General features: G+C 37.3%; 1 protein-coding gene across 1 annotated transcript in view; it reads right to left on the bottom strand.

The window, feature by feature from the left end:
* LOC135211353 (outer dynein arm-docking complex subunit 3-like) overlaps window positions 1–24414 on the bottom strand; it is a 29606-nt gene extending 5192 nt beyond the window's left edge. The window contains exons 1-7 of the mRNA XM_064244667.1: window positions 24333–24414; window positions 12909–13030; window positions 12331–12489; window positions 9687–9782; window positions 8241–8426; window positions 7467–7582; window positions 1604–1775 (exon numbers count right to left, since the gene is read on the bottom strand). Coding sequence (XP_064100737.1) covers window positions 1604–1775; window positions 7467–7582; window positions 8241–8426; window positions 9687–9782; window positions 12331–12489; window positions 12909–13030; window positions 24333–24414 — 933 coding nt within the window. The remainder of the gene's footprint in view (window positions 1–1603; window positions 1776–7466; window positions 7583–8240; window positions 8427–9686; window positions 9783–12330; window positions 12490–12908; window positions 13031–24332) is intronic.
* Window positions 24415–25292: the final 878 nt, after the last annotated feature.

Here is a 25292-nt window from a genome sequence, read left to right as displayed (position 1 = left end):
ATATATATATATTTTTTTTTTTTTTTTTTCTTTTTTGATATATATATAGATATTTATATATAATATATATATATATATATATATTATATATATACCTAATATATATATATATATATATATTATAAATTCCCAGACATCTGCACAAAAAATCTTGACTTCCTTTAAGTATTTTACCTGTTTAAAAGAACAGTATCTTGACGATAACTTTTATTGTTATTAGAACAGTTTGCGTTTTATTCCAAATTAATCTAAGCTCATCATGAGTAATAATACTAATGAATGTTTTGATCATAACTGACTGAGAAGGATTTTTTAGTGTACATGTATTTTTAATCACTATCAGTGCACCATGTTTCAGAATTGATACCCATGTGCAATCATTTGCAATCATCAAAGTTGGCAGGTTTTCTATATAAATGGAGCAAAGTATTTTTGGTATACCTAAAATGTATAAAAAGAGCAAATGGGGGCAGGGCAGGTCTCCAAATAAACAGAACATTTACGTTTTTCTAGGCCAGTGGTTTTTAACCTGAGGGGCCATGGGCAGTTCGAGGGGGGAGGGGGGGGGGGGGGGTGGCCTACGTCATGCCACGGACATCTTCAAAATAGTATTTAAGAAATGGAAAATCTAGAACGGGCGAAGAGCAAAATAAATAAACAAAATAGATATACCCGGTATTGATAATGGAGAGAGAAAGAGAATATTTTATGATAATTCTATTATCATCATTACACAATTTTGAAGGGCAGCGGGCCATGAGTATTTAGGGAAGCCAAAAATGGTCCATGGGCACAAAAAAGGTTGAAAACCACTGTTCCATGCCATACTGGACTGTGTAGCCAGCGTTCAGACAATAGAAAGAAAAGAATAGCAGTGGAAAGAGATAGCCAGACTACTGGCGATTAAGAGTATTGTACTAATAAGGTAAGAAAATGTATGTTGAATGTATAAGGGCTGTCCTGCATTATGCAGCGGCTTGTATGCTTACAAAGGACTGACCACAGGTTACAGACATAAATGCCTGGAATACAGTGGGAAGATCATATTACGAGTGAGGGAGTTGTGGAGGAATGTGTTGGTCACAGATGGGAATAGATAGACTGAGATCTGAACGGTTAAGACTGCTTGGACAAGTGATAAGAAGGGATGAAGAAAATTATATTTCCGGTAATCAAACAAATAGTAGATATGCAAATAAATGAACAACAACCAACAGGAAAGCTGAAAAAGGATAGAGATAGAGACCTTAACCAAACGGTAACTGAGGAAGAAAGTACACAAGCAGAAGGCTGGATTGAATTCGTTTTAGGTATTACTCTGTAAAGGTAAAATATGATATTAAGATGGTAATGATGATTACGAGAAATATGGGTAATTACATGGAATCATCTGAAAGCATCTCTACACATACAACGTATCAGAGCTGACTAGCTTTTTTTTTTATTAATCACTTGCTGACATATTGGAGTTATTTATGATTTGCTTATCTTTAGTATTTTACCTCTTTATCTCTTAACATTTTTGATTGTGTGCATGCAAAAGTGAGTCTTCAATTTACAGTTACTGAAGCGCAATTTACATGATTATGGTCAGTTAACTTGCCTTGAGTTTAGCAAAGACCAGTTGGAATTTCTCCAGTTCTCCCTCAATATCTTGGATGCTGCAGGCCATCAGTGGCGTAGGAGAGTCCCTCCTGGTGGGTGACCTCAGCAGGGACAAGCGACGGTCTGCTGCCATGCCAAGGTCCTGCTGACGCCGTTCCTCTGCCCTCCGTCTGGAACCATAAAATCACCATAATTTTCCAGTAAGGAAATTCCAAACTTGGATTCTTCTAACAACATAGCCGATGGGTTAACCAATAAAACGTAGTATCTGTTAAACATTGTTTTGCGTAATGGTACGATGCTTTGTTTTGAAGTAAATTACTTTCTGATATTAATATTCTTGTAAAGAAGTATTAGATTTAAAAAGCAATACATTTTATCAAATGATTTATCAGCTGATCCGTCAACAATTATTATTATCAGTCATTTCATATTTTAAATAAGTTTTTTCTGCTACTAATGAACATGCTGTCAATTGATTCATTATATGGTTTGCCTGTAAGTCACCCCCCAGCCAATCTTCAAGACAAGATATGGCCAAGATAATAAATTATTATTTATAAACTGAATGAATTGGTGACGGGTCTTACATGCCACCAAGATAATGAGAGCCCGGCTTGTGGAACCAAGATCAAGTGTCATGGCCGTAGAACAATGCAGACTCTTGGAGCGAAGATAAATAGAACCCAGAAATTCTGGAAACTAATTGGACCAGAGCCTTGTTAGTAAGGATGTTGTTTGCACCTTTAGGGCTGGACAAAAAGAGATGCAGCACTTACCAAACCGCCAACACATAGCCACTTTGAATCCAGATGACTGTGTCAAGGAGGGAAGAAGAGAAACTAAGGGGATGAAGAAAATGGGTCACGTTGTCATTACTACAGAATCAATGGACAATTTACCAAGAGACTTGTAGTGAAACACAGATGAAATTTAGCAAAGCTTGTATGTGATTTCCAAGAAGTTGCATTAGAATTGGAATTGAACATCAGAATTTCTCTTGGAAGCCAAGGAAATTGACACAGCCCAAATCTCATGGCTCCTAACGGTAATTTGAGATGCCTGGTTCTCAGCAGCATTAGAATGCGCCCTTAAGATAACTTACATAGTGATGAATGCGCAGGGTTTAGTCACGAGTAACTCAAAAAGAAAAATAGAGTACTTTAGACCTAGTATTTGTGAACGAGATGAATTATGTTAAAGAAATGATAGTTTATAATGCGAGTATTTCAGACCATAATGTCATAAAATTAACAGTCCATTCCAAAGCAAGTGAAAACAGAGATAAGCAAGAAATGAAAAAGTGGGAAGGATATGGAAAATACAACTTCTACAGTAAAAATATAAAATGGTCAGAAATAAATGAAGAATTAAACAAAGATTGGGATAACATTTTCGTAAGTGATGACATAAGGGTAAATACGGAGATATTATATAAAATATTAGAGAAAATAGTGGATAAATATATACCGAAGAAGAAAAGTAAACATCAGTCATGCATACCTGGGAAAAAGGTCTTGCAAAAGAAAAAATGGATGGAAAGTTATAGAACTAAGTACAGATAGAAAATCAGACAAAAGTAATACATCAAAAGAAAAACTGAAAAAACGGGACTTGGAAGAAAAGACCTTAGTAAATATCAAGCAAAACCCCAAACTATTATACACATACGTGAAAAAGATGAATAAAGAAGAAAAGAAATAGGCCATCTAAGAATTGAAGGGAGATTAACGAATGAAAAAAAGGAAATTTGCAACATATTGGCAGAACGATATAAGAGAGAATTCACCCCTAGAATAGATCATGAAGATAATGATATAGAAGTAAGGGACGAAAATAGTGAATATTTAGCTGACATAGATATTAATGAAGCTGATATTGTGCAGGCTATTAATGAAATTAAAAATGGAGCTGCAGCAGGGCCTGATGGAGTTCCTGCTATTTTGTTAAAGAAAGTAGTTCATTCTATCGCAAAGCCACTTGCAATATTACTAAGACAAAGTGTAGATACAGGCAAGATTTATGATGAGCACAAATTAGCATATATTACCCCTACTTTCAGAAGTGGATCAAGACTAGAGGCAAGTAATTATAGGCCTGTGAGTCTAACATCACATATTATGAAAATGAATGAAAGGGTAATGAAGAAAAATATTATGAAACATTTAATAAAAAATAATTTGTTTAATATAGGACAACATGGTTTCGTACCCGGAAAAAGTACACAAACCCAACTGTTAGTCCACCGTGAGAACATTAAAAAATATGAAAAGCGGAAATGAAACAGATGTGGTTTATCTAGACTTTGCAAAAGCTTTTGACAAGGTAGACCATAATATATTAGCGAAGAAAATTAGAAAACACAATATCGTGGATAAAGTAGGAAGATGGTTAAAAGAATTTTTACACAACAGAAAACAGATAGTTATTGCAAACGATGAGAAATCGGGTGAAGCCAAGGTAATATCCGGTGTGCCACAAGGTACGGTGTTAGCTGCAATACTGTTTGTTATTATGATTGAAGACGTAGACAGTAATGTTAAGGATTCGGTAGTGAGTGGTTTCGCTGATGACACAAGAATAAGTAGAGAAATTACTTGTGATGAAGATAGGAACGCTCTACAAAGAGACCTTAACAAAGTATATGATTGGGCAGAGGTAAATAGGATGGTATTTAACTCTGATAAATTTGAATCAATAAATTATGGAGACAGAGAAGGAAAGCTATATGCATATAGGGGACCTAATAATGAGACAATCACAAATAAGGAAGCAGTTAAAGACCTTGGTGTGATGATGAATAGGAACATGTTATGCAATGATCAAATTGCAATTCTATTGGCAAAATGTAAAGCAAAAATGGGAATGTTGTTACGGCACTTCAAAACAAGAAAAGCTGAACACATGATTATGCTTTATAAAACATATGTTCGTAGTCCACTTGAATATTGCAATATGATATGGTACCCACACTATCAAAAGGATATTGCACAAATAGAGAGTGTACAAAGGTCCTTTACAGCTAGAATAGAAGAAGTTAAGGACCTTGACTACTGGGAAAGACTACAATCCTTAAAATTATATAGTCTAGAAAGGAGAAGAGAACGCTACATGATAATTCAGGCATGGAAACAGATAGAAGGAATAGCAGAAAACATCATGGAACTAAAAATATCAGAAAGAGCAAGCAGAGGTAGATTAATAGTGCCCAAAACTATACCAGGAAAAATAAGGAAAGCACACAGGACATTAATCCACTACGCACCAGCATCGATAATGCAACATCTATTCAATGCGTTGCCAGCTCATCTGAGGAATATATCAGGAGTGAGCGTAGATGTGTTTAAGAATAAGCTGGACAATTATCTAAACTGCATCCCAGACCATCCAAGATTGGAAGATGCAAAATATACCGGAAGATGTACTAGCAACTCTCTGGTAGACATTAGAGGTGCCTCACACTGAGGGACCTGGGGCAACCCGAACAAAATGTAAGGTCTGTAAGGTTACCTTAGCCAGAATGATATTATGGTCTTACATACTTCTCTCTTAATCATACTGGGGATTAGAAACAGACTAGAATCTTGCTTTTTAAAAGTGCTGATCTTTCTATGGTACTTCCCGGTAGTTCTGATGGGACACAGGAGGTCTTCATCATTCCTTACTTTTACTGCCAAGTATGAAATAAAAAATGCCAGAGACGCTTGGGGTTGGTAGGAAGTTGCTCGTGTCTCAATTATTGTTATTATTATTAAGCTTCCAAAGAATATGATGTTCATTAGGAAGAAGTAAGACGAGATAAACGGCAATATATAGAAGAGATCCCACTTATTGAAAAAGGAAAATAGATTAATAAATCAACACAAAATGTATTAAAATGCGAGGAAAATAGTATTAGGGTAGTAATGTGTTGCGTCTACACTTGAACTTCTGAAGTTCCACAGTCCAACAGTGTGAGGAATAAAGACCCGTCAACACGGTCGAACTTTGCCCGACAGACTTTGTTTGATGTGACGTCAGAAGCGGAGAAACTGGGAAGAAGGTTCTGACTTTTCCAGCTTCTGACGTCACATCATACAAAGTCTGTCGGGCAAAGTTCGACCGTGTGGATGGGGCTTTAAGGACCTCTGGAACTCAAGTCCGAGAGCGAGGCACATCTACTGCATAATGGTGTTGCCATTCAGCGAATCTGGTTGCTCGAGGGAGGATCAGGGATCAAAATAGAGATAATATGTCACTTATGAATAAGGCAGAGGGAGAGTCGTCAAACTGTCCTCGGTGCCAAGTCCCCGAACGAAGCTTGATCTGGAGGTTTTTATTTAGATCTGAATAGATATTTTAAGATCAGGGTAAGGTCCCAGCAAGTTGGGATTGACAAATCTGGGAGTCACCTCAAGTTTGAAGTTGTGACATATCCTCAATTTGTTCTTTTGTACTTTGGAGGACTGCTGTCACAGACAATTTTATGTGACAGACAAACAACAAGAAGTCCATCGGCCATGGGGTCGAGGTTTGGAGTGAATAAGAGCCTCCTTTACTACAAAAGACATGTCACTTAAACTTGAATTTGACACTTCATTTCATTTCTGAGATTCCTCCATAACAAGCAAATTTTAAATTCGATCAGACAATGTCTTTGCCTGATCTATGGGAGTTTCTGTCAAGCACAGCACTGTCAGATGCACTATTCAAAAGGTGTCAGATTGCTCTTCATCTATTCATCACAGAGAGACGCTTCCATCGTTATCCCCAGAAACTAAAAACTTCCATAATATATCAGTTAGTTACGAAGCTATTGCACCCAGCAATGTAGATGAAATTAATTGATATCCACTCAGTTGGCAAAGGGACATCCTTGAATTGCTTCAAGTAGCTATTATGAAGATGAGATTCATCAGACTCCTCTGCATGTATGCAACAAAAGTAACAATGGAAGGGCAACGGCAGCAATTCCAACGCCTCCAGGCCACAACTGCTGAAATAATATCTAGTAATCATCGTAGATGATAAGCACTTAGTGGGAAGGTATTTGTTAACAAGTTTTATATATATATATAGTATGTGTGTGAGTGTACATAGTAGTGAAGGTTGTGTATGCATCCATCATGAAGTCTAAACTGCTACCTGGTCCTAAACCCAGGTGTACATGTATCTTTAGTTACTAGTATGTTTTTGTTTGCAATGCCACCACTTTAGGACTTTTATCTGATCTACACATTTTTTTTATTATATATACATATACATATGTATGTGTACTTGCATATATTATCGCTTTTATATATGTGATTTAGGCATATTTTAATTTACAAGGAGTTATTTATGCTTGTTATGATCACTGAGTAGTCTTGTCCATCAGTAACCCTGATTCAGTGCAGGTAACTGCAACCACTCTTCCAGATTGAAAATCCCCTAGCATTCATTTTAACCTCCTTTATACACTATGCTAATACTGTACTGTCTGTTTTTTACGAAACCCCTCTTACAGGCCACTATGTACGCAATTACATGAGAGGTTTATGACTTCAAACGGTACTTGCATGAGAAGGTTACGGTTTTTATGGTTACTGAAAAGCCTTGGACCTATTTTTACTTTCGCGATCTTCAAAATTGAAAATTACCATTGACTTTTCTAAGCCATCTGACAAGCAATCGGCTCCCCTGCGTAAAGCATGTGAGTTCATCGTGCAACTACTTTATAGTCTATAGTATTGTATAATGTCGTTCAAGAAATATATAGATTAATGGTATGATATTCTTCACTAATACTGACCTGGCGATAAAGGCAACAACTGTACAACAATGTGGTGCAGGACACCTTGCTTACATCTTCCTTCCTTTCAACGTGACATATTGATCCTCACCTGTATTCATACAGCCTCTTTTCTCTTTCCCTTTTCGTCTCGTAAGCGCTTTCTTCTTCCTCGTGAAGGCGGGCTCGTAAAGAATCTCTTGTCCGTTCAGCGTTTTTTCGGCTGTCCTGTCGAGTAGTTTAACAAGGCTTAATATGATGGGAAAGGGAATTCTGCCCGTTACTTTCCATCTAAATTTTTATTTACGTGTTCATTTTTTAATGACTTCACTGTTAGGATCTAATATGGTTTTAGCAATAAATAATAAAATTTCCACGACTCCAGGTTATAACTTCCAATAAGATTTTATTTCGAAACACTCCAAGTCACCTAGAAAGTGCTTCGTTACCATACTAGGAGAGACTCCATAGACTAGGAATGTTATTACTAAAGACGCACTTTATGTAAACATATCTGGGTGTGCTATATTTGTCTACTTTCACCAAACTCATTTAAAAAAGATCCATTTTGTGGTAAGATCACGAATTGGTTGATTCCCAGCGTTCTACTTTCTACCCCAGCAGGTTCCTTTCTCACAACCTCTCTCTTTGCAGCCTTGATTTCAAGACCAACGCTGTCTGTCGATTGCTTCAGGTGTTATAAGAGGGTGGATAGCAAGAGGGAAATAAGATAATATGAATTGAGGTACAGTAAAAGGGATGAAAGGGGTGGTAGATAGGGGCCGAAGGCATGCTGCAAAGAACCTTCAATGGGTGGTGCACTGAAGGCACTAACCCGCCTACGGAGGGTTCACTACTTTGAACATCAGTGGAAGTGAGCTCTTACTCTGAGTCTCCTGACGGCCTCTTTTTCATCGGCAAACCTCGTTTGTAACCCGTCTAAAGTCGTCTTGTAGGATGCAGCTTCGCCCTTCAGCGTTGTCACCATGGCACCGTAGCGTCTCTTGACGCTCTCGGCCTCGCCGACGTTCACGCGCACCCTGTCCAGCTCATTCTCCAAGGTGATGAGCTCCTGAAGGAGGAGAGAGAGAGAAGAGGTGGGCGGGGAAGTTGGAGTTTCGGTGCTCGGTTGAACAGATGTTTAAAGCTTATTATTTTTGCTGTTAACTAGACCATAGTGATACACACACACACACACACACACACACACACACACACACACATATATATATATATATATTATATATATATATATATATATATATATATATATATATATTTGTGTGTGTGAATTTTTTTTATTGTATTACCGTGATTTATATACAATCATCAAGCTACAAATATTGTTCAATATCCAGTTCTCGCTACTTTGGAAATATTCCGGAGGGGGAATCATATAAGTGATAAAAGCTCAGTGGTTCGACCGTCGACTGGGGTCGTTGAAGGTACTGCGTCGAGTATTCGAGACACTTCGGTACCGATCCATTGCATCACTTATAATTCCCCTTCGGGAATATTCCCAAAGTAGCGTGAAGAAGATATTAAACGACATTTGCAGTTTAATGACTATATATACATTATATACAGCATATATAAATATATATTAAAGTAACAATTAGTTAGAATTTGTTGTCTCTCCCAGGCTGCTTTTAAATTTGTTTCATGCAAGTTAATTGACTTACACCCTTTCTGAGCGAACACAGCTCTTCACCTATCAAGAGGTCTGTCATGTGCCTCCTCACTTGCACCTCAGTCATCGTAGGTACCGTGGCAACCCTCTAATTAATGCATTTTGTGCCAAGAGAGACAGTTGTTCGCTGTAACTCATATATGTAATATATAAAAAATACATAAAGCTAGCACCTAAAGCCAGCATATTTAAAGAAAAAAAGAGTAATTGCAAAAAAATAGAGCCTTGTTTCACCAACGAAAAACCAAATAGATATGCTATATTTTATTAGCAATAATTTTTCTGTACTGTCTAACAGGCATATTATTTAATTTTTAAATTTTCATTCTAATAAATAAATCATAGATATCCTGTCTTAGAATTCCTTCATCTTTATTAAAACTCAGTGCTAAACGCCTTTTCCATACCTTTTTAGGATCCTCCATAGACCTCTCCTAACCCCCAATAAGAACAACAACAACAACAACTTGCTGCGCGAGTAGCAAAAATTGGAAAGAAAATCACTAAGCGCAGGCTTGTAAGTATTGCATTTGTGAAACACAAATTCCATTTTGTGAATCCCATAAATGCTGCTGTGAAAAGATTTGGTTCGGAATTTTGTTGACCATAAAGTCCTACAGTGCTCCACCTGCAAAGACGAACCTGCTGCAGTTGCTCGATGGTTTGTTGTTCCTCCTGGGCTCTCTCCGATGCAGCTTCCTCCAGTTGTTTGTTCAGCGAAGAGAGTCGGTCTTCCCGCTGTGACGTCAGAGAAAAGAAATTGTAGTAAAGGGAGCTCGTGAAAGCAGTCATAAAATAATGTGCTGTTTCTCTCATAATCAAATTCTTCCCCACCCCAGTCTCTCTCTCTCTCTCTCTCTCTCTCTCTCTCTCTCTACACACATACACACACACATATATGCAGAATATACTGGTCATTTTTACCAGATACAAATGTAAATGTAATAGCCACAATGCCCTCTTAACTTCTCAAATTCTCTGCTCTTTTTTGGATACGATTGTCACCACAAAGCCTCGAGATCCAACTTCAAAGAAATATGAAAGAAATCATGATACCCGGTAGCGGGAAACGAACCCGCGACATCATAATCACGACGAGGTCACCTTGCCGACCTGACCCCGTCATGATTACTGTGCCAGTACTGTTAAGTCACAATTTATGGTCCGGATTGCAACATCCATCGTCAGCTCCCCCAGCATGAGAAGCTTTATGTACAATATGATTAGATATATTATATGAAATGGAACAATCGGGAAAGGTCAAAGCACGGGATTGTATAATAACATCATTAGCAAGAAAGAAATAGAAATGAATAAGTACTTTTGATGAAAGAAAATAGAAATGAATAAGTACTTTTGATGAAAGAAAACTTTCCGAATCTAAGAAAAAAAATGATTGATATTAGTAGAAGGAACATCAAAATTTTATTCAAAGCGTTTGCAAAGATGCCATAATGGAACGAAACATCATGTCTTTGAAACTGTATCTTCATGTTTGGAGAAAGAAATCCCTGACGGACTTTTTATGTTTTTTTTTTCACGGTTTCTGTCACACCATTGGAATACTAACAGTTGATCTTCGCGACACCACCAGAGTCTAATGCATTAGTTAGAATGAATTTTTTATTGTATGCACCGTTGAAAAGGTTTTCTCTCTCCCATTTAATCCTACTGGGTCTCTCCTAGATAGGGACCTCCAAGGCGTTTTCGGGGTTTGTTATCTAGGAGTGATATTTCTTGCGGGTCTTTATCTTAATATTTGCAGTCTTTTGTTTATGTTTGTGCTGTTGAAATAGGTTAAGTATATTTTAGTTTTACCAGACAACTGAGCTGATTAACAGCTCTCCTGGGGCTGGCCCGAAGGATTAGTTATTTTTACGTGGCTAGGAACTAATTTTAGATCACCTAGCAACGGGAGCTACAGCTTATTGTGGGATCCGAACCACACTATATCGAGAAATAAATTCCTCTGATTCCGCGTTGGCCGAGCCGAGAATCAAACTTCGGACTACCGGATTGGTAGCCGAGTGCGAAAAGCAGTCGTCCAACGAGGAACTATGTTTGTGCTGTAATCCCCAATGGGCTTGTGCTAAACACGCCGCAAAGGTGGATCCTACATACCGGGTTAGAACCCTTGGCGGTCACCATCTAGGAAAGATCCGTCCTATTTTATTGGTGAGTGAAAAAAAGAAAAATGTTGATCTTAGGCTTTTTGTTACCGCCATTCGTAACTAACAAGCTTTATTGAAACTTGCAGTAAACCTTAGCTATTTAGTGTAAGCGACAGTAGGTCAACTGAGCCCGAAATCCGACGCAATAACTATTACATACAGGGTAAGGAGTTGTAAAGCACAGACTGCTCCTCCTGCGCAATGAAACCACTTCTTACAGAAGGAATCTAAATGTTTTACCTTCTAAAGAGACTGCCACTGAAGTGTTGCCAATTGATATGTGTTTACCCTCCAAACTGGGTATAAGACTTACACAAAACCGTGGAAATAAGTGAAATTAACGTATTTGTTTGTAGTATATATTTATATATATATATATATATATAATATATATATATATATATATATATTAGAGCAGTTTTATCATTATTGCATTACTGTAACAACTAGAAATCATGGAAACAGTTTGTAAATGCATCGGCGTATGTGTAAAGCTCCACCAAATTGGCAACGATGCTGCCAGAAGTGTCAAAACTTGCCATTAAAAGGGAGAACTCGCAATATTTTTTTTTTCAAACTGGTGCAGTAGGTATGCTAAAAGCAGATATTTGCAAGGGGTCAGATAGAATAAAATTAATGTTGATGCACATCCTTCATCGCCATGATAGGTTACGTACTCTTTTTCCCTTTATGGAGTTAGGTGTGAATGAGTTCTCGTGAATGAACTTCTACCCTTTGCGTCTGCCATCTTTCATTTCCTCTTTCTCAAGATATCCTTGTCATTCCTCTTGTTGTTCGTCTTGTTACTTATATGTAAGCTTTTTTGATAATAAACTACTACTCATCCCTTCTTAGCACACGTCTAAATGGCTCCAGTCTTGGATATTTTAGTCTATTTTCCATCCACTGGACACCATCTCTCTATCACTTCCTGATTAATCACGTGATCTTTCCTCCACAATCTGTTCAAAGGTTCTTTACTTATTTATTTATTTGTTTTTGTGCCCATGTTTCTACTGCATGGACTAATGAGAGCCATTTGTTCAGTCATGCATCTCTCAGGAAGGCTTTTCGAGATGAAAGAGGTGTAAATCTTCTTCATCTGAGGCACTTACCTGCTTTGACGTGTGTTGGAGGAAGTTGAGCCTCTTGACCAAATCGTGTAGCTTGTATTCGGATGCTTTGATAGTCCCGTCTGCCTTTTTCACGCGACAGGGGGCGCTGTTGGCTCGCCGTCTCTGCTGCAGTACCTTTTCCACACTGCGCTCGCTGCCCTAATGACAGAGAGAGAGAGAGAAAGGGGGGCTGGGACCATAGTAGGTAAAAAACAAAAGTATTCTAAATAGATATCTCGTATCCATGCACTTTTTTTATGACTGATAGTGTAAATATATTTACCTGAATCATTTGTATGTTATTTAACTTGCAGTAATTGAAGTGATTTAAGCTATGTTTTGCTGTCGAAAGATAGTCATTTACATGATTCTAAAACTAGTTGTTCTTATTTGTATATTGATCTAACATAATCGTAGCTCATACTACCTCTATATTGATTTTGATGATGCTGTCCTTACAAAGATTATCATTCTTGATGAGCGATTTTTAAACATGTTCTTTTTAGCTTTTTCTTCTTCTCCCTAGTAAATGAGAATGAACCTCGTTCATTTCTTAGGTTCCCATTGAGTCCACTTACCTGTTTAGCCTCTTCAATTCTGACATGGAGGAGTTTGATATCAGCTCTGAGAGAAGTGATGGAAGCCTTGTTGCTCTGCTTCTCCGCCTCGCTCTCCTCATAGAAGGCTTTGCTTGCTCCCTCTGCAATGGAAGAACAAGTCTATCTGTACTATATGCCCTCTAATAATGGTTGTCGTTCGATTGATCAGAACTGCTTGGTCTTTGATTCAACGCCTTCTTCCTTTTTGTAAGTGTAGGTTTTTTTTACTATTAATTCTTGTGTCAAGAACTCCAGTTGTAAATTAGAGTTGAAAAAGTCCAATAAAGCAAGGCTCCTACAGGTCATTCCTCTACACGGTATATCCCCTCTTTTTTGTGATTGTAGGTTTTATTTATTATTACTTTTGTGTCAAGAACTCCGGTCGTAGATTTGAATTGAAAAGTCCTTTAAAACAAGGCTCCTACAGGTCGTTATCTTTACACGGTATATCGTCTAATTAAGGCAGCATTTATGTATATCATCAAATAAAAACACAAACATGTCTTAACCCCGTAAGGAGGTGCCGCGTAGAGCACTGTAAACCATGAATACTTTAGACCAGTGGTTCTTAACCTAGGGGACCATCAGCAATTTCGAGGGGGGGCGCGAGCCCTAGGGAAAAATAAAACAAATCTCTAATTATATCCATTATTCTCTTAACAAGAGTGAGGAACTAATGTTCAGAAGTTTATGATGAAATACAAAAGTATCGCCTTATAACGTTACTTTCCCAGTGTCTACTACTTTAGTTAGGCTCGTTGGGCTTCCTATGTTTTGTAATGATTGACCTCCCTTCCTGTCCCTCGAAACCCCTTCTCTTTCTCATTTCTTTTTTATTTTCCTTTAAATCTGGGAGGGAATTTTATTCATAGATGCAAGGGGGAAGTGAAAGAAAAGACCAACTCTTAGAGGGGGCGTGGTCATAAAAAGGTTAAGAACACTGCTTTAGACCTTGCTGTAGACACCTCTAAATGTTCTTTGTGAAGTCTCTTCGGTCTGAGCTTCATTAATTCCCGTCTTTTATTTTCCATCAGTTCTGTCTGCACATCTTCCCTCTGTTCTAGTTTTCACCTTCCATGCAGGACAAACCTTTCGGGAGAGACAGACCTCGAAGTGTCTGGGAATGTGAGTCAGTGGTCTTTTTAAGCTGGTCTATAATTCAGTGATAAGAGTATTTTAATTTTTCTTGCTCGCTTGTCAGTTTTTTCTTAATTATCCATGAAAGGATGTAAATAAGGTATAGATAAAGCTTAAAGACCATTTTACTCTATTAACATGACAGTTTTTACCGTGTGTTTCAGTCATGTGGTACAGAGAACTTATCTGATACTATCGGGTAATAAAAAATCAACATTATTCTTTTTACATCGTAATGCAGTCGTTCTGATAACTTTCCCTGCTTAATGAACGGTAGACTGAGCATCTTCTAGTTTGGATTTCGAAATTAGATGAGCTCTCGGACCTAACAGAGCAATAGTCACAAGCAACGTGGTCTGTCCTTGTTTCTGTTGCACTGTACTTTTTTGTTTCCAATTTATTATATATATATATATATATATATATATATATATATATATATATATATATAATATATATATATTTATGGCACCTTCGGTTTGGCAACCGGTTCTGCCAAATCACATCAAGAGAGGAGCCACAAAATTGATAGTGCTCCCTGACAGACTGGCTGCAAAGCTGTTCCCTAAATTCAGCAACAGACAGAAGTCTTCAACATGCATTTGCATGTACTGTTATAAGGAAGGTGTATACAGTGAAGGTTCGCTTCCATCTCACAGATCCAGCACAAACTGCAAACTCACTTTTGAAAAGCACTCCCGATATTTCTTGGCTAATGCATGTGATGCTAGGTATAGCATTCTAAATACAGCTCGGTCAGTGACTACAGGGACAAAACTAGCTAAAAGTATCAGTACCCACTTAAGTTATACAAAATCGATTTACAAATTCATGAAGAGCAAATACACAGGTATGGGGTATTTTGGTAATAGGGATGCAATGATAATCACATCCAATGACGCCTACGTCGACAGATTCCTCGTAGTGTGTGCGGAAATACAACACGCAACAAGTATTGCATGTTAGGTAGGAATGGAGTTAGCCCAGCTGCTCCAGAGGGTCAAGGTTCAAAAACCAAAGTCATCTTACTTGCGTAAAAATAAGGACTGACATGTGTGAAGAACACCAAGAGAGGCTCCTGAGGTCTAGGCAGGACCCACTTAGAGCATATCAGCCACTCCAGGAATTATCGATGACTCATCCGTCTACTGAGGTAGCGTGGGCCATAGTACCTGAATTCACCCAGGCGCACTTGTAAGCATCAGTGAATTGCTCTGTGCCAGTATTTCAGATTATGGTTTAGCATATAAGGTCAGTGAAATGCATTTAATGATCAGTGGTAATGCTTTAGAATATCTTAGTGAGAAGTGATTGCTAAAGTCAAACTGGAAGCCAAAAGTAACTGATTTTATAATGCTTATCAGTGATTGGTTGGATGTAATAAACTCGATTCATAAATATGAGGACACAAAAATACACAACGGTTTTGGGATATGCATGAAACAACAAACAGAAATCCTGTATAAAGTTATTGATTGCATGCATGCAATGAATTTTAATTCTCTAAAGACAGGGTGCCTTTATAAATTTCAGACAGGTGTCATACTTTCGTCAAAGTCGGCCATCGGTCTGTTCAATATATTGAAAGACTTTCAAATTAGATTACCTGTTAATTCAGAGACTAACTCCGGATTGTTTAGAACATTTGTTTGGGTGTATCAGACAAATGAATGACCCTTATGGTCATCCAAACCCACTAGACTTTAAATACAGACATAGAAGTCTTCAGACATGGACGGGAAAAATCTTTGATCGTCCTCCTCCTCCTCATCATCATCTCTAAAAATTTGGCCATTGTTTACAAACATATGAAATAGTAAAGAGTAAAACCCTTAGGTAAAAAAAATGCATATGAATTTAAGATTAATTCATTATTTAATACATCATCGTCATTATTTTGACATCAGATTGTCAGTTACGGTGTTGAACCAAGTAAGATACGGCCACTCTTCTGCCATGTGAAATTCCGATCTGGCGCAGGTCTTTAAGCGAACCTTTTGTATGTTACTTTTCCGTCCTTCTCAATGTCTTCTTCCTGCTGCTTCCATATCTACCACTATTTTGGCTGATTGCCTCTCTCTCCCAGTTGTCAGACATTCATGAAAAATAAATAGCCCGCGTTGAAGAATAACATAGCAGCGTTGTATTAAGAAACCTTTGGTAAGAAGCTCCTTAGCATTTTTCGTTTGAATGAAGATGTCTGCTTTGAGACTTATGGTAATAAAAAGATTTTTTTTCTAATACAGGACAGAAATCGTTAATGTTTTATACAGATGCGATAAATGAAAAATAATTATGTTCGTCTATTTGTTTACGTACAAGTTTTTATCTGCATTTTGCTGATCTTTTTCGTTGGTTCGTGAGTCTAGTGGTTTTCTTTTAAGCATTTGACCATTCAATTCTTTAAAGTTCTTCTTTTTCTTGAGAAATTCAATGGCAATATGGGTTGTCCCATAAGCACAGTGGCACAGAAATGAATGGAATTGATAAAAATCAGGAATCCTGTCACTAAAAGAATAATAAAAAAGTTTTTGTTTATTGAAGTAGCGATTGACCATGGATCTCTGCTTACTACCTTGTTTACTACTTCAAAAGCTGATTTGTGACCTTGGCATTCACAACAACAACTTTTTTCTTGGAGGCAATTTTTATCAGGCCTTTTATTTCCCGTCTATTTTTATTCAGGCAGCCATTTTTTGACTTGCCTTTGATGTATCATCCACGTGAATAGATTAGGGAGCGGGAAATGTAAATCAATAGCAGCGTCGAGAAAGAAAAAAAATAATTCAGTGAAAACCTTAGCTTCTGCAACGATAAGGTCACTCGCCGGGTTAAAGTAGAGCTACGACAATATCGCCTGTGATTTAATGGTACTTCTACGACACCATTCACTACTAGCAAATTGTCGGTGTCTTGGCAACACCTGTCCTTCAGACTTTTACAAACGTCAGTTCTGTGCAATGACTTATTCAGACTTTTACAAGAATCAGTTCTGTGCAATACATTGTTAAGAATTTTACAAATGTCAGTTATGTGCAATACAGTGTCGTTCAGACTTTTGCAAGGGTCACTTCTGTGCAATCTCTGTGCAACACCTTTTTCAGACCTTTACAAAGGTCAGTTGTGTGCAATGCCTTGTCGTTCAGACTATACAAATATCAGTTCTATCTATTACACTGAAGTATGTTGTTGTTTGTAATTGAGCAAAGTTCTTGGAGTTGGCGGTTAAGTCCCTAAGAACATGTGAACATTATGAATCATAATATTTATAAGATAGCGATAAATTTCCTTTTAGCTTGCCAAAAAAGAAATTCTTTGCATGTCAACATGCAGTATGCAAGGAGAGTACAATAAGGGTAAAAGATCTGGTCATAAAAGATATCGAAATATTTTGTTGTGACTTTCTATTCATATATTTAATCATGTAATTTGTGTTTTCGTCTTCACTATGACTTTTAAAAACCCAACGAAATGGGTGCAAAGAAGGCATGTAATGTACTTAGTTGTGTAAGATTTAATTTTTAAAAAATCGTCTAGACGTTTTTCAAATCATGGTTTTTTAATCATTCTGCGATCGATTTTGATTTAGTGCATACTCTGCACTCATCAAGCTGCGTAATGCAAGAAATGTCAAGATTATTTCGTAGGAAGAGAGCTGTTTTTATATATTCTTTTCAAGACCAGTTTCACACTGCGTATTTTTCTGATTGAGGAAATATATACTATAATATATATATATATATCTATATATATATATTATATATATATATATATATATATATTATTTATATATATATATATAATATATATAATATATATAGTATATATTAATATATATATATATATATATATATATATATATATAATATATATAGGTTCCTAGGTTTTTGACTCCCGATATTTTGACTGTGGTAATTTGACTCCCGGTAAATCTTGCCTCCCGGTCAAATTTCGTAGGACAAGAGCTGGTTTTTTTATATATTCTTTCCAAGACCAGTTTCACACTGCGTATTTTTCTGCTTGAGGAATATATATATATATATATATATATATATATATATATATATATATATATATATATTATATATATATATATACATATATAGGTTCTAGGTAATTTGACTCCCGGTATTTTGACTGCGGTAACTTGCCTCCCGGTCAATTTGACTCCCGGTAATTTCACTCCCACTTTTGTTTTAGTTCAAAATTGGAGGGGAACTTTCTTTTGTTCGACGCCAGTTTCTCATATTGCGACTTACACAACTTGTTGATGGCATGTTAGCCATTTCGTTTTCATCGAGGTTTTTACAAATAGATGAAATTAGTGAAAAACAAGATTCCTGGGAAGAAGTTGCTTGTGCTTTTAGGTCCGCTAAAGTTTTGCGCACTTTCGGTTTTGAAACACTTGAACTATGATGACGTTCATCAACATCTGAACTATGATGACGTTCATCAACATTTGAACTATGATGATGTTCATCAACATTCTTGATTAATGCATGATCTTCATCGTGCGTCATGGTGTGGACTCGAGCTTTACTTTACATGACTTGATTTCACATTTCCAGGAAGTCTTGGATCCAGCGGCATTCCGTTTCTGCGCTTCATATATATAATTTAAGTCATCCACAAGTTTCTTCTTTCCTCTAGTACTGTTAAACACGTGAGGCATGGTGTATGTAGAAATCCTTTTTAAGTAACGACTAAAGAAGAAAGATGTTGATGTAGAATTACAAAGTACTGGAGTGATGTATTCAGTTAAGTATAAACAACCAAAATAAGATAATTATGCATCTAAACAACCAAGGTATATTGCTGGAGTGATAGTTTCAGTGAGTACATTAGTCTGCATCAAGTAATAGATTCATTCAACTACTTATTATGCATATAAACAACCAAGGCAAGATTGAAATTCTATTTTCTGTTATAATTGTATATTCCTTTTATTTATCTATATTTTTGGATATTCGGAGTGAATTTACCGGGAGTCAACTTACCAGAAGTTAAATTACCGGAGTCAAATTACCGGTCACCATAAATATATATATATATATATATATATATATATATATATATATATATATATATATATATCTCACACCCCTTCCACACCTGCAGTGGCTCACATACATTCTCGTTCTTCCTGGATATGAAGGTCCCCTTTCTCCGTTGTCCTTCGAACTCGATACTCTTTTCCCGCCAACTCTTCGCTCTCCATTCTCTTTACTGAAACGTTTCCCACTCTGGACCTTTCTGAAGCCGCATATTCTTCTCAGACAATTGATCTCAGCAGCTTCCGCCTTTGACGATGCACCGTCAAGCTTGCTGTTGCGTATTTGAAAATGCGCTTTGAATATGCACTGCGCTTCTACCATTTGACTTTGTAGGTTAGGCTGAATGAGAGAGTTCGGTCGCTTTTGTGTGTGTTCGTGTTTGCGCGCGTCTTCCAGTAAATCAAACAGATGAATGCCTCCCTTCCCCCCTTACAAGCAATGGATTGTAATATCACTAATCAAACTGACAGACGGTGCAGTTATTTGAAATCGTTAGAGTTTCTAAACAAATGAGGAACACTTAATTTCTCAGGAGTCAGCACGTACCCATGACGATGTATGTATGTTTGTGTGAATAAATGTGCACAAAGATACTGGTATATATCTGTGGAAGTGCGAATTTTACTTTAAATGTAATGTTGTGACATTGGGTGAAATCTAATTTCTGAAAGTACATAATAAAAACTACTGAGGCTAGAGGGCTGCAATTTGGTATGTTTGATGATTGCAGGGTGGATGATCAACACACCAATTTGCAGCCCTCTAGCCTCAGTAGTTTTTAAGGTCTGAGGGCGGACAGAAAAAAAGTTGGGACAGAGACAAATAGCCGTCTCAATAGTTTTCTTTTGCAGAAAACTAACAAAGAGAAGTCTTTGCTCACTGACAATGTCTAGGACTAAATGCTCAGGGAACATTAAAAGCATACCAAGACCGGTTCGTTTCCTGTGTTTTGAGCGCGACAAAAAAAAAAAAAAAATGGCAACCATCGAGAGGACTGATGCCCCTCTTGCTTGCTGGCGCTATTATGTAAACAAGGATGGTCTGAGAACAATGGGACTTGTGACGTGTGAATGTGGATCCATTTAGTCCGTTTACTGCACTTTTTGTAGACTGAGGCTATTATTGGGAGAGACGGAGACAGATTATTACAAATCTTGGGGAGAAAAAACTTATTGCCACAAGAAAGAGACGCGGCGATTGATTAGGTGATTTGCGTCATGAACTGGTATAACAGTTGAAAATGCTGAAGAGAGATCATCTCATTGCCTATCAAGAGCGCAAAAGCAGCTACTTGAAATGAACACGAACAGTATGGTATCAAGCAACCCGTCTCTCTCTCTCTCTCTCTCTCTCTCTCCAATAATAGCCCTGGGAGAAGAATAGCCAGAGCAAGGTATGTACAAGTCTACGCGATTTGTAATTTACCGGCACAGAGTAGAGAGTACCTGTACCTGTACCCCTTCATTATGCTTGTATCCTCCTTGGGGCCGAAAGCCAGTGAGTGGCTCCTTAAAAAAAAAAAAAAAAAAAAAAAAAAAAAAAAAAAAACACTTCATTCCTTCGATTCATGATTCCTGAGCCTTGGAGGAGCAGAGGTAGAACGTCCTTTCACGACGACATCTCTTGCGTTTTTAAGGTTTATGCAGTCCATATTCCATTTCCCAGGTTTCTTTGCGTTGTTCGATCTTTACATCATATATATATATATATATATAAATATATATATATATATATATTATATACACTATATGTGTGTGTAAATAAATTCTTCTGTTTAAACAGGATACATCACAAATATAAAAGGTCCATTAAAACACTCTGGTTTAAAGCTAAGGACCCATGTTTCGGTGGAATGACTCCCGACTTATCAATATTAAATATATATATATATATATATATATATATTGTACATATATATATATAAATAAATATTTATACATATACACACACACATATATATATATATATATTATATATATATGTGTGTGTGTGTGTTGTGTGTGTGTGTGTGTGTGTGTGTGTAGCAGGAAGCTATAATCAAGTTTTGATATTTTTCAGAGCTGAAAATGGGCCGTGCATGAAATAGCTGCTGCTAAATTACACGAACTGGTTATGAATGTATAATGTACGGAGGAAATAAAATTCAATTAACTCGAGTACTGCGCAAGAGTCTGTGATGCAAGACAATAACCAGAGGTCAGGAGATCGAGTCTGCTTTTATGGTGTGTGTGAAAACACACCTGGTCAACTACACACGCAGACGCGCTGTGGGTTACTCAGGAAATTTCTTAATAACAAGATAAAAAAACTTGTTCTTATAGGAATAAAAGGGCTGTCTGTTTTTCTGTCATGTTTTCTCTTGTGAGTTTCTGAAAACGAAAATCCGATTCCTGTAGCCATATTTATTTTTTTATGTTGATATACATGTGCATTTATGTGTGTTTACAGGTGCTGAGTAAGTAATGATTATGTTATAAACAATAAGAGAATTGCCACAAAATAGTTTTGTCTCAATTGAGTATAGTTGTCTTCTAATATTGATGAAGTGACACAAACTTCTTTCATGGAAATGAAAACACACACAGGTCACATTAGATGGCCCCTGACTTGCTGGTGCATCTCTGAACTGCGAAACGTTCGAGTTTCGGGATGAACGCCGGACTCATCAACGGCAGAGACTAATTCATGCAATTTTTGATGATTACCTGAACGAAGGATGGAGGGAGTGGATGTCGGGTGACATAAGTGAAAGCACGGGATAAATTGACGTCAGTGGACCTCATTCGGTGCACTGTAGGCATTACTTAAGATTCTTTGCAGCGTGCCTTCTGCCCCTACCTGCAACCACTTTCGTTCCTTTTACTGTACCTCCTTTCATATTCTCTTTCTTCCATCTTACTTTCCACCCTCTCCTAACACTTGATCGATAGTGCAACTGTTTTGAGGTTTTCTTCCTGTTACACCTTTCAAACCTTTTACTGTCAATTTCCGTTTCAGCGTTGAATGACGTCATTGGTCCCAGTGCCTGGCCTTTGGCCGGAATTCTATATTCAACTCAACCCAGCTAATGAAGTTTGGAAGCATCACACAGAATTTAGAAAATCTCCTGCAAAAGATATGAAATGACTTCAGGACTGAGGTTTCGGAGTTAATGGCAGCCAAGAAAACGGCGAGATGAAAGTGAAGAGGACTTCGGAGGATTTGAGGTCGATGTTATACATGATTCCGGAATAAAGTGGAGTATTCTTTTATGAATTTGGTTTTCGAGGAATCAAGTCTACTTATGGAAGTAAAGGACGTCATTTGCATTGTGAATTTTGCGGAGTCAAATGACTGAAATGGAGAAATTTGCGAAGGTAGACTGAAGTCATGACATCTAATTGAAGTTAATAAAAGGCAATATATAATTATAAGGATACCTGACGCTTTAGGAAAAAGAATGAATGGAAACAGAATGTGGACAGTTATGATAAAGTCAGAGAACGAAACAAATTTGAATGAGGGTTGAAAGTGCTACAAAGCAAGCATGGGCGTCCTCAGACAAAAAAAATGCAAGGGGGCGGATGGGAGGGGGGTGGGCAATGATATGGAGATCGCTGTGGAGGAGGGGTCTAAGCGGAGGGGCTATCCCCCTCCCCTTTTAAAAAAAGAAATTGTTTCCCGAAGTGCTTAGATGCAGAATGGTGGCACTTTTTTTTTTTAATCTAGCAGAGTAGCTCAACTATATAATCTCCTATGGAGAATTTTGATGATTTTTTTCTGAAAAATTATTTAATAATCAACGTACGTGAATTACGGCGAAAAAAATTCTTTTCGAGTTATGTGTTTCACAAACCACAAGAGTGACAAGACAGACAGAACATACATTAAATTTCCTGGAAAACGTATGATAATTAATGAAACAGAGAGATTTTTTTTAAATAGAAAAGTGAATAAACAGGTGAGAAATGTTCATGGAATTTTATTCAATTTCCATTTTCCATGTAATTTTTTTTATTCATTTTGTATTTTCCATGCAATTTATTTCTATTTTCCAGAAATTCCAGGAGGAGGGGGTGTGTGGCAAATGGATCCCCGTTGCCAACCCCCTGCGGACGCCCATGAAAGCAAGGGTTCGTACACCAGAAAAGTATGAGAGTAAGTTTTCGCTTCAGGAAAAACAACCCTTTGATGAGGCTCTTTCCCTCCATGAATGTGGATTGGCTTTCGTGAAATTGAAACATGTTTTTATGGGACTTTATCCGTTGTCAAACTTTTAGAACTTAGTACGTAATTGGCAGTATGTTTATCTGTAAATTCACTTACGGTTTTTTGAAAACTACTTTTAATTGGAGGAAAACGTATATGCAGCTTTCTAAATCTGGAAATTTACGTATATATTATATTATATTTACGAGTTTCTTGTAATAGGTTAGGTAGTCTCTCTCTCTCTCTCTCTCTCTCTCTCTCTCTCTCTCTCTCTCTCTCTCTCTCTCTCTCTGTGTTTGCTTAATATTATACAAAATTTTAATCTCGATCTTTTCTGATTCAAAGTTGGCTCTGGTGTATTTCTTCTCGAGAGAAGCTGACCAGTATGGAAAGGAAACTTCTTTAATTTTTCGATAAACGCAAAATTGTGCAGGAACAAACATTTTACCTGCAAGCTAAATTATTGCTCAAAATAGTTCATTAAAGATACAGTCATAGAATATAACTATAGGTAGGAAAAGCCCTCGTTATAAAGACAAGAGTCTCTAAACATTTTCTCTTCTTTCGACTTGAGAAACGTTATTAAGGTCCGTCCGTTGCCGCAGCCAATAAATCAGTGGTTCTTAACCTTGGGGGCACGACCCCCTAGGGGGCGTCAGCAATTTCCAGGGGAGGAGGGAGCCCTTGGGGGAAAGAACTCTAATTATATTCGTTGTCCTCTTAACAAGAGTAAGGAACTAATATTCAGAAGTTTATGAAAAAATCCAAAAGTATTTCCTTGTAACGTTACTTTCCCAGAGTCCACTACTCTAGTTAGGCTCATTGGGCTTCCCATGTTTTGTAATGATTGACCTCCCGTCCTGTCCCTCGAAACCCCTTCTCTTTCTCATTTGTTTTTATTTTCCTTTAAATCTGGGATAGAATTTTACTCAAAGATGCAAAGGGGAAGTGAAAGAAAAGACCATCTCTTACAGGGAACGTGGTGATAAAGAGGTTAAGAACAACTGCAATAGAAGGACTTTACCTGAGAGTTGTATTTTCTTCCGCAGGTCCTGGATCTGGCTGTTTACCTTCGCCTTTTGTTCGGCAATCGAAGGGGTTATCATTGCGTCCTTCATTTTCACCGAGAGATGCTTGACGTTCTTCAAGTGTTCAATCTAATTTTCAATTTCTTTTGTAAGACGATCTTCCCTGTCTCGAACCACGAACAGAGAAGGGGCGGTTCTTAAGGAACATTTCTTTAGTTTTACTTGGCGGCAACTGTCTGTTTTTCTGCGCCATACATCCCAGTAACCATCAAATAAATATAAAACATTCACACCTCGTGGCAACCGTTTCGTAAAACTGAATTTGTACGATTTAAAGCGACCATAAAGATCATACGAGAAGCTTCACCACCGGCAAGTTGTTGACGCCGGTTACCATGGCAACCAGGTGCGCGCGTGTTTCCCCTCACCAGGCACTGCTCACGTAAGAGTTGCGTCATTCTCCAATATTATCCCATCACTTGCACCTGGGTCGTTGTTGTTTTCCCTGGTCGCTTATTTTCGTTTGTGTCGAACTCCAGAGCGTCACACATTCCAAGAATTTCACGCACTGGGTACCAGTGTATCTGGCAATATGATTCCGATATGAATGTACAGCCGTTCTTTTACTCATACACATACACACACACACACACACACACACACACACACACACATAATAGTATATATATATATATATATATATATATATATATGTGTGTGTGTGTGTGTGTGTATATATATATTATATTATGTATACATATATATCAGGCGTAGATCAATTATCCGAACCATTTTGCCGGATACAGTGCAGGAAATTCTTGGAATTGTGTGTGACGCTTAGGAGATTTAGTCACAAACGAATATATATATATATATATATATATATATATATATATATATATATATATATGTGTGTTGTGGTGTGTGTGTGTGTGTGTGTGTGTGTGTGTGAGGTA

The sequence above is a fragment of the Macrobrachium nipponense genome, chromosome 4 (genome assembly GCF_015104395.2).
Source record: "Macrobrachium nipponense isolate FS-2020 chromosome 4, ASM1510439v2, whole genome shotgun sequence".
Classification (NCBI taxonomy): Eukaryota; Metazoa; Arthropoda; class Malacostraca; order Decapoda; family Palaemonidae; genus Macrobrachium; species Macrobrachium nipponense.
This window is presented reverse-complemented; position numbering and strand designations above follow the sequence as displayed.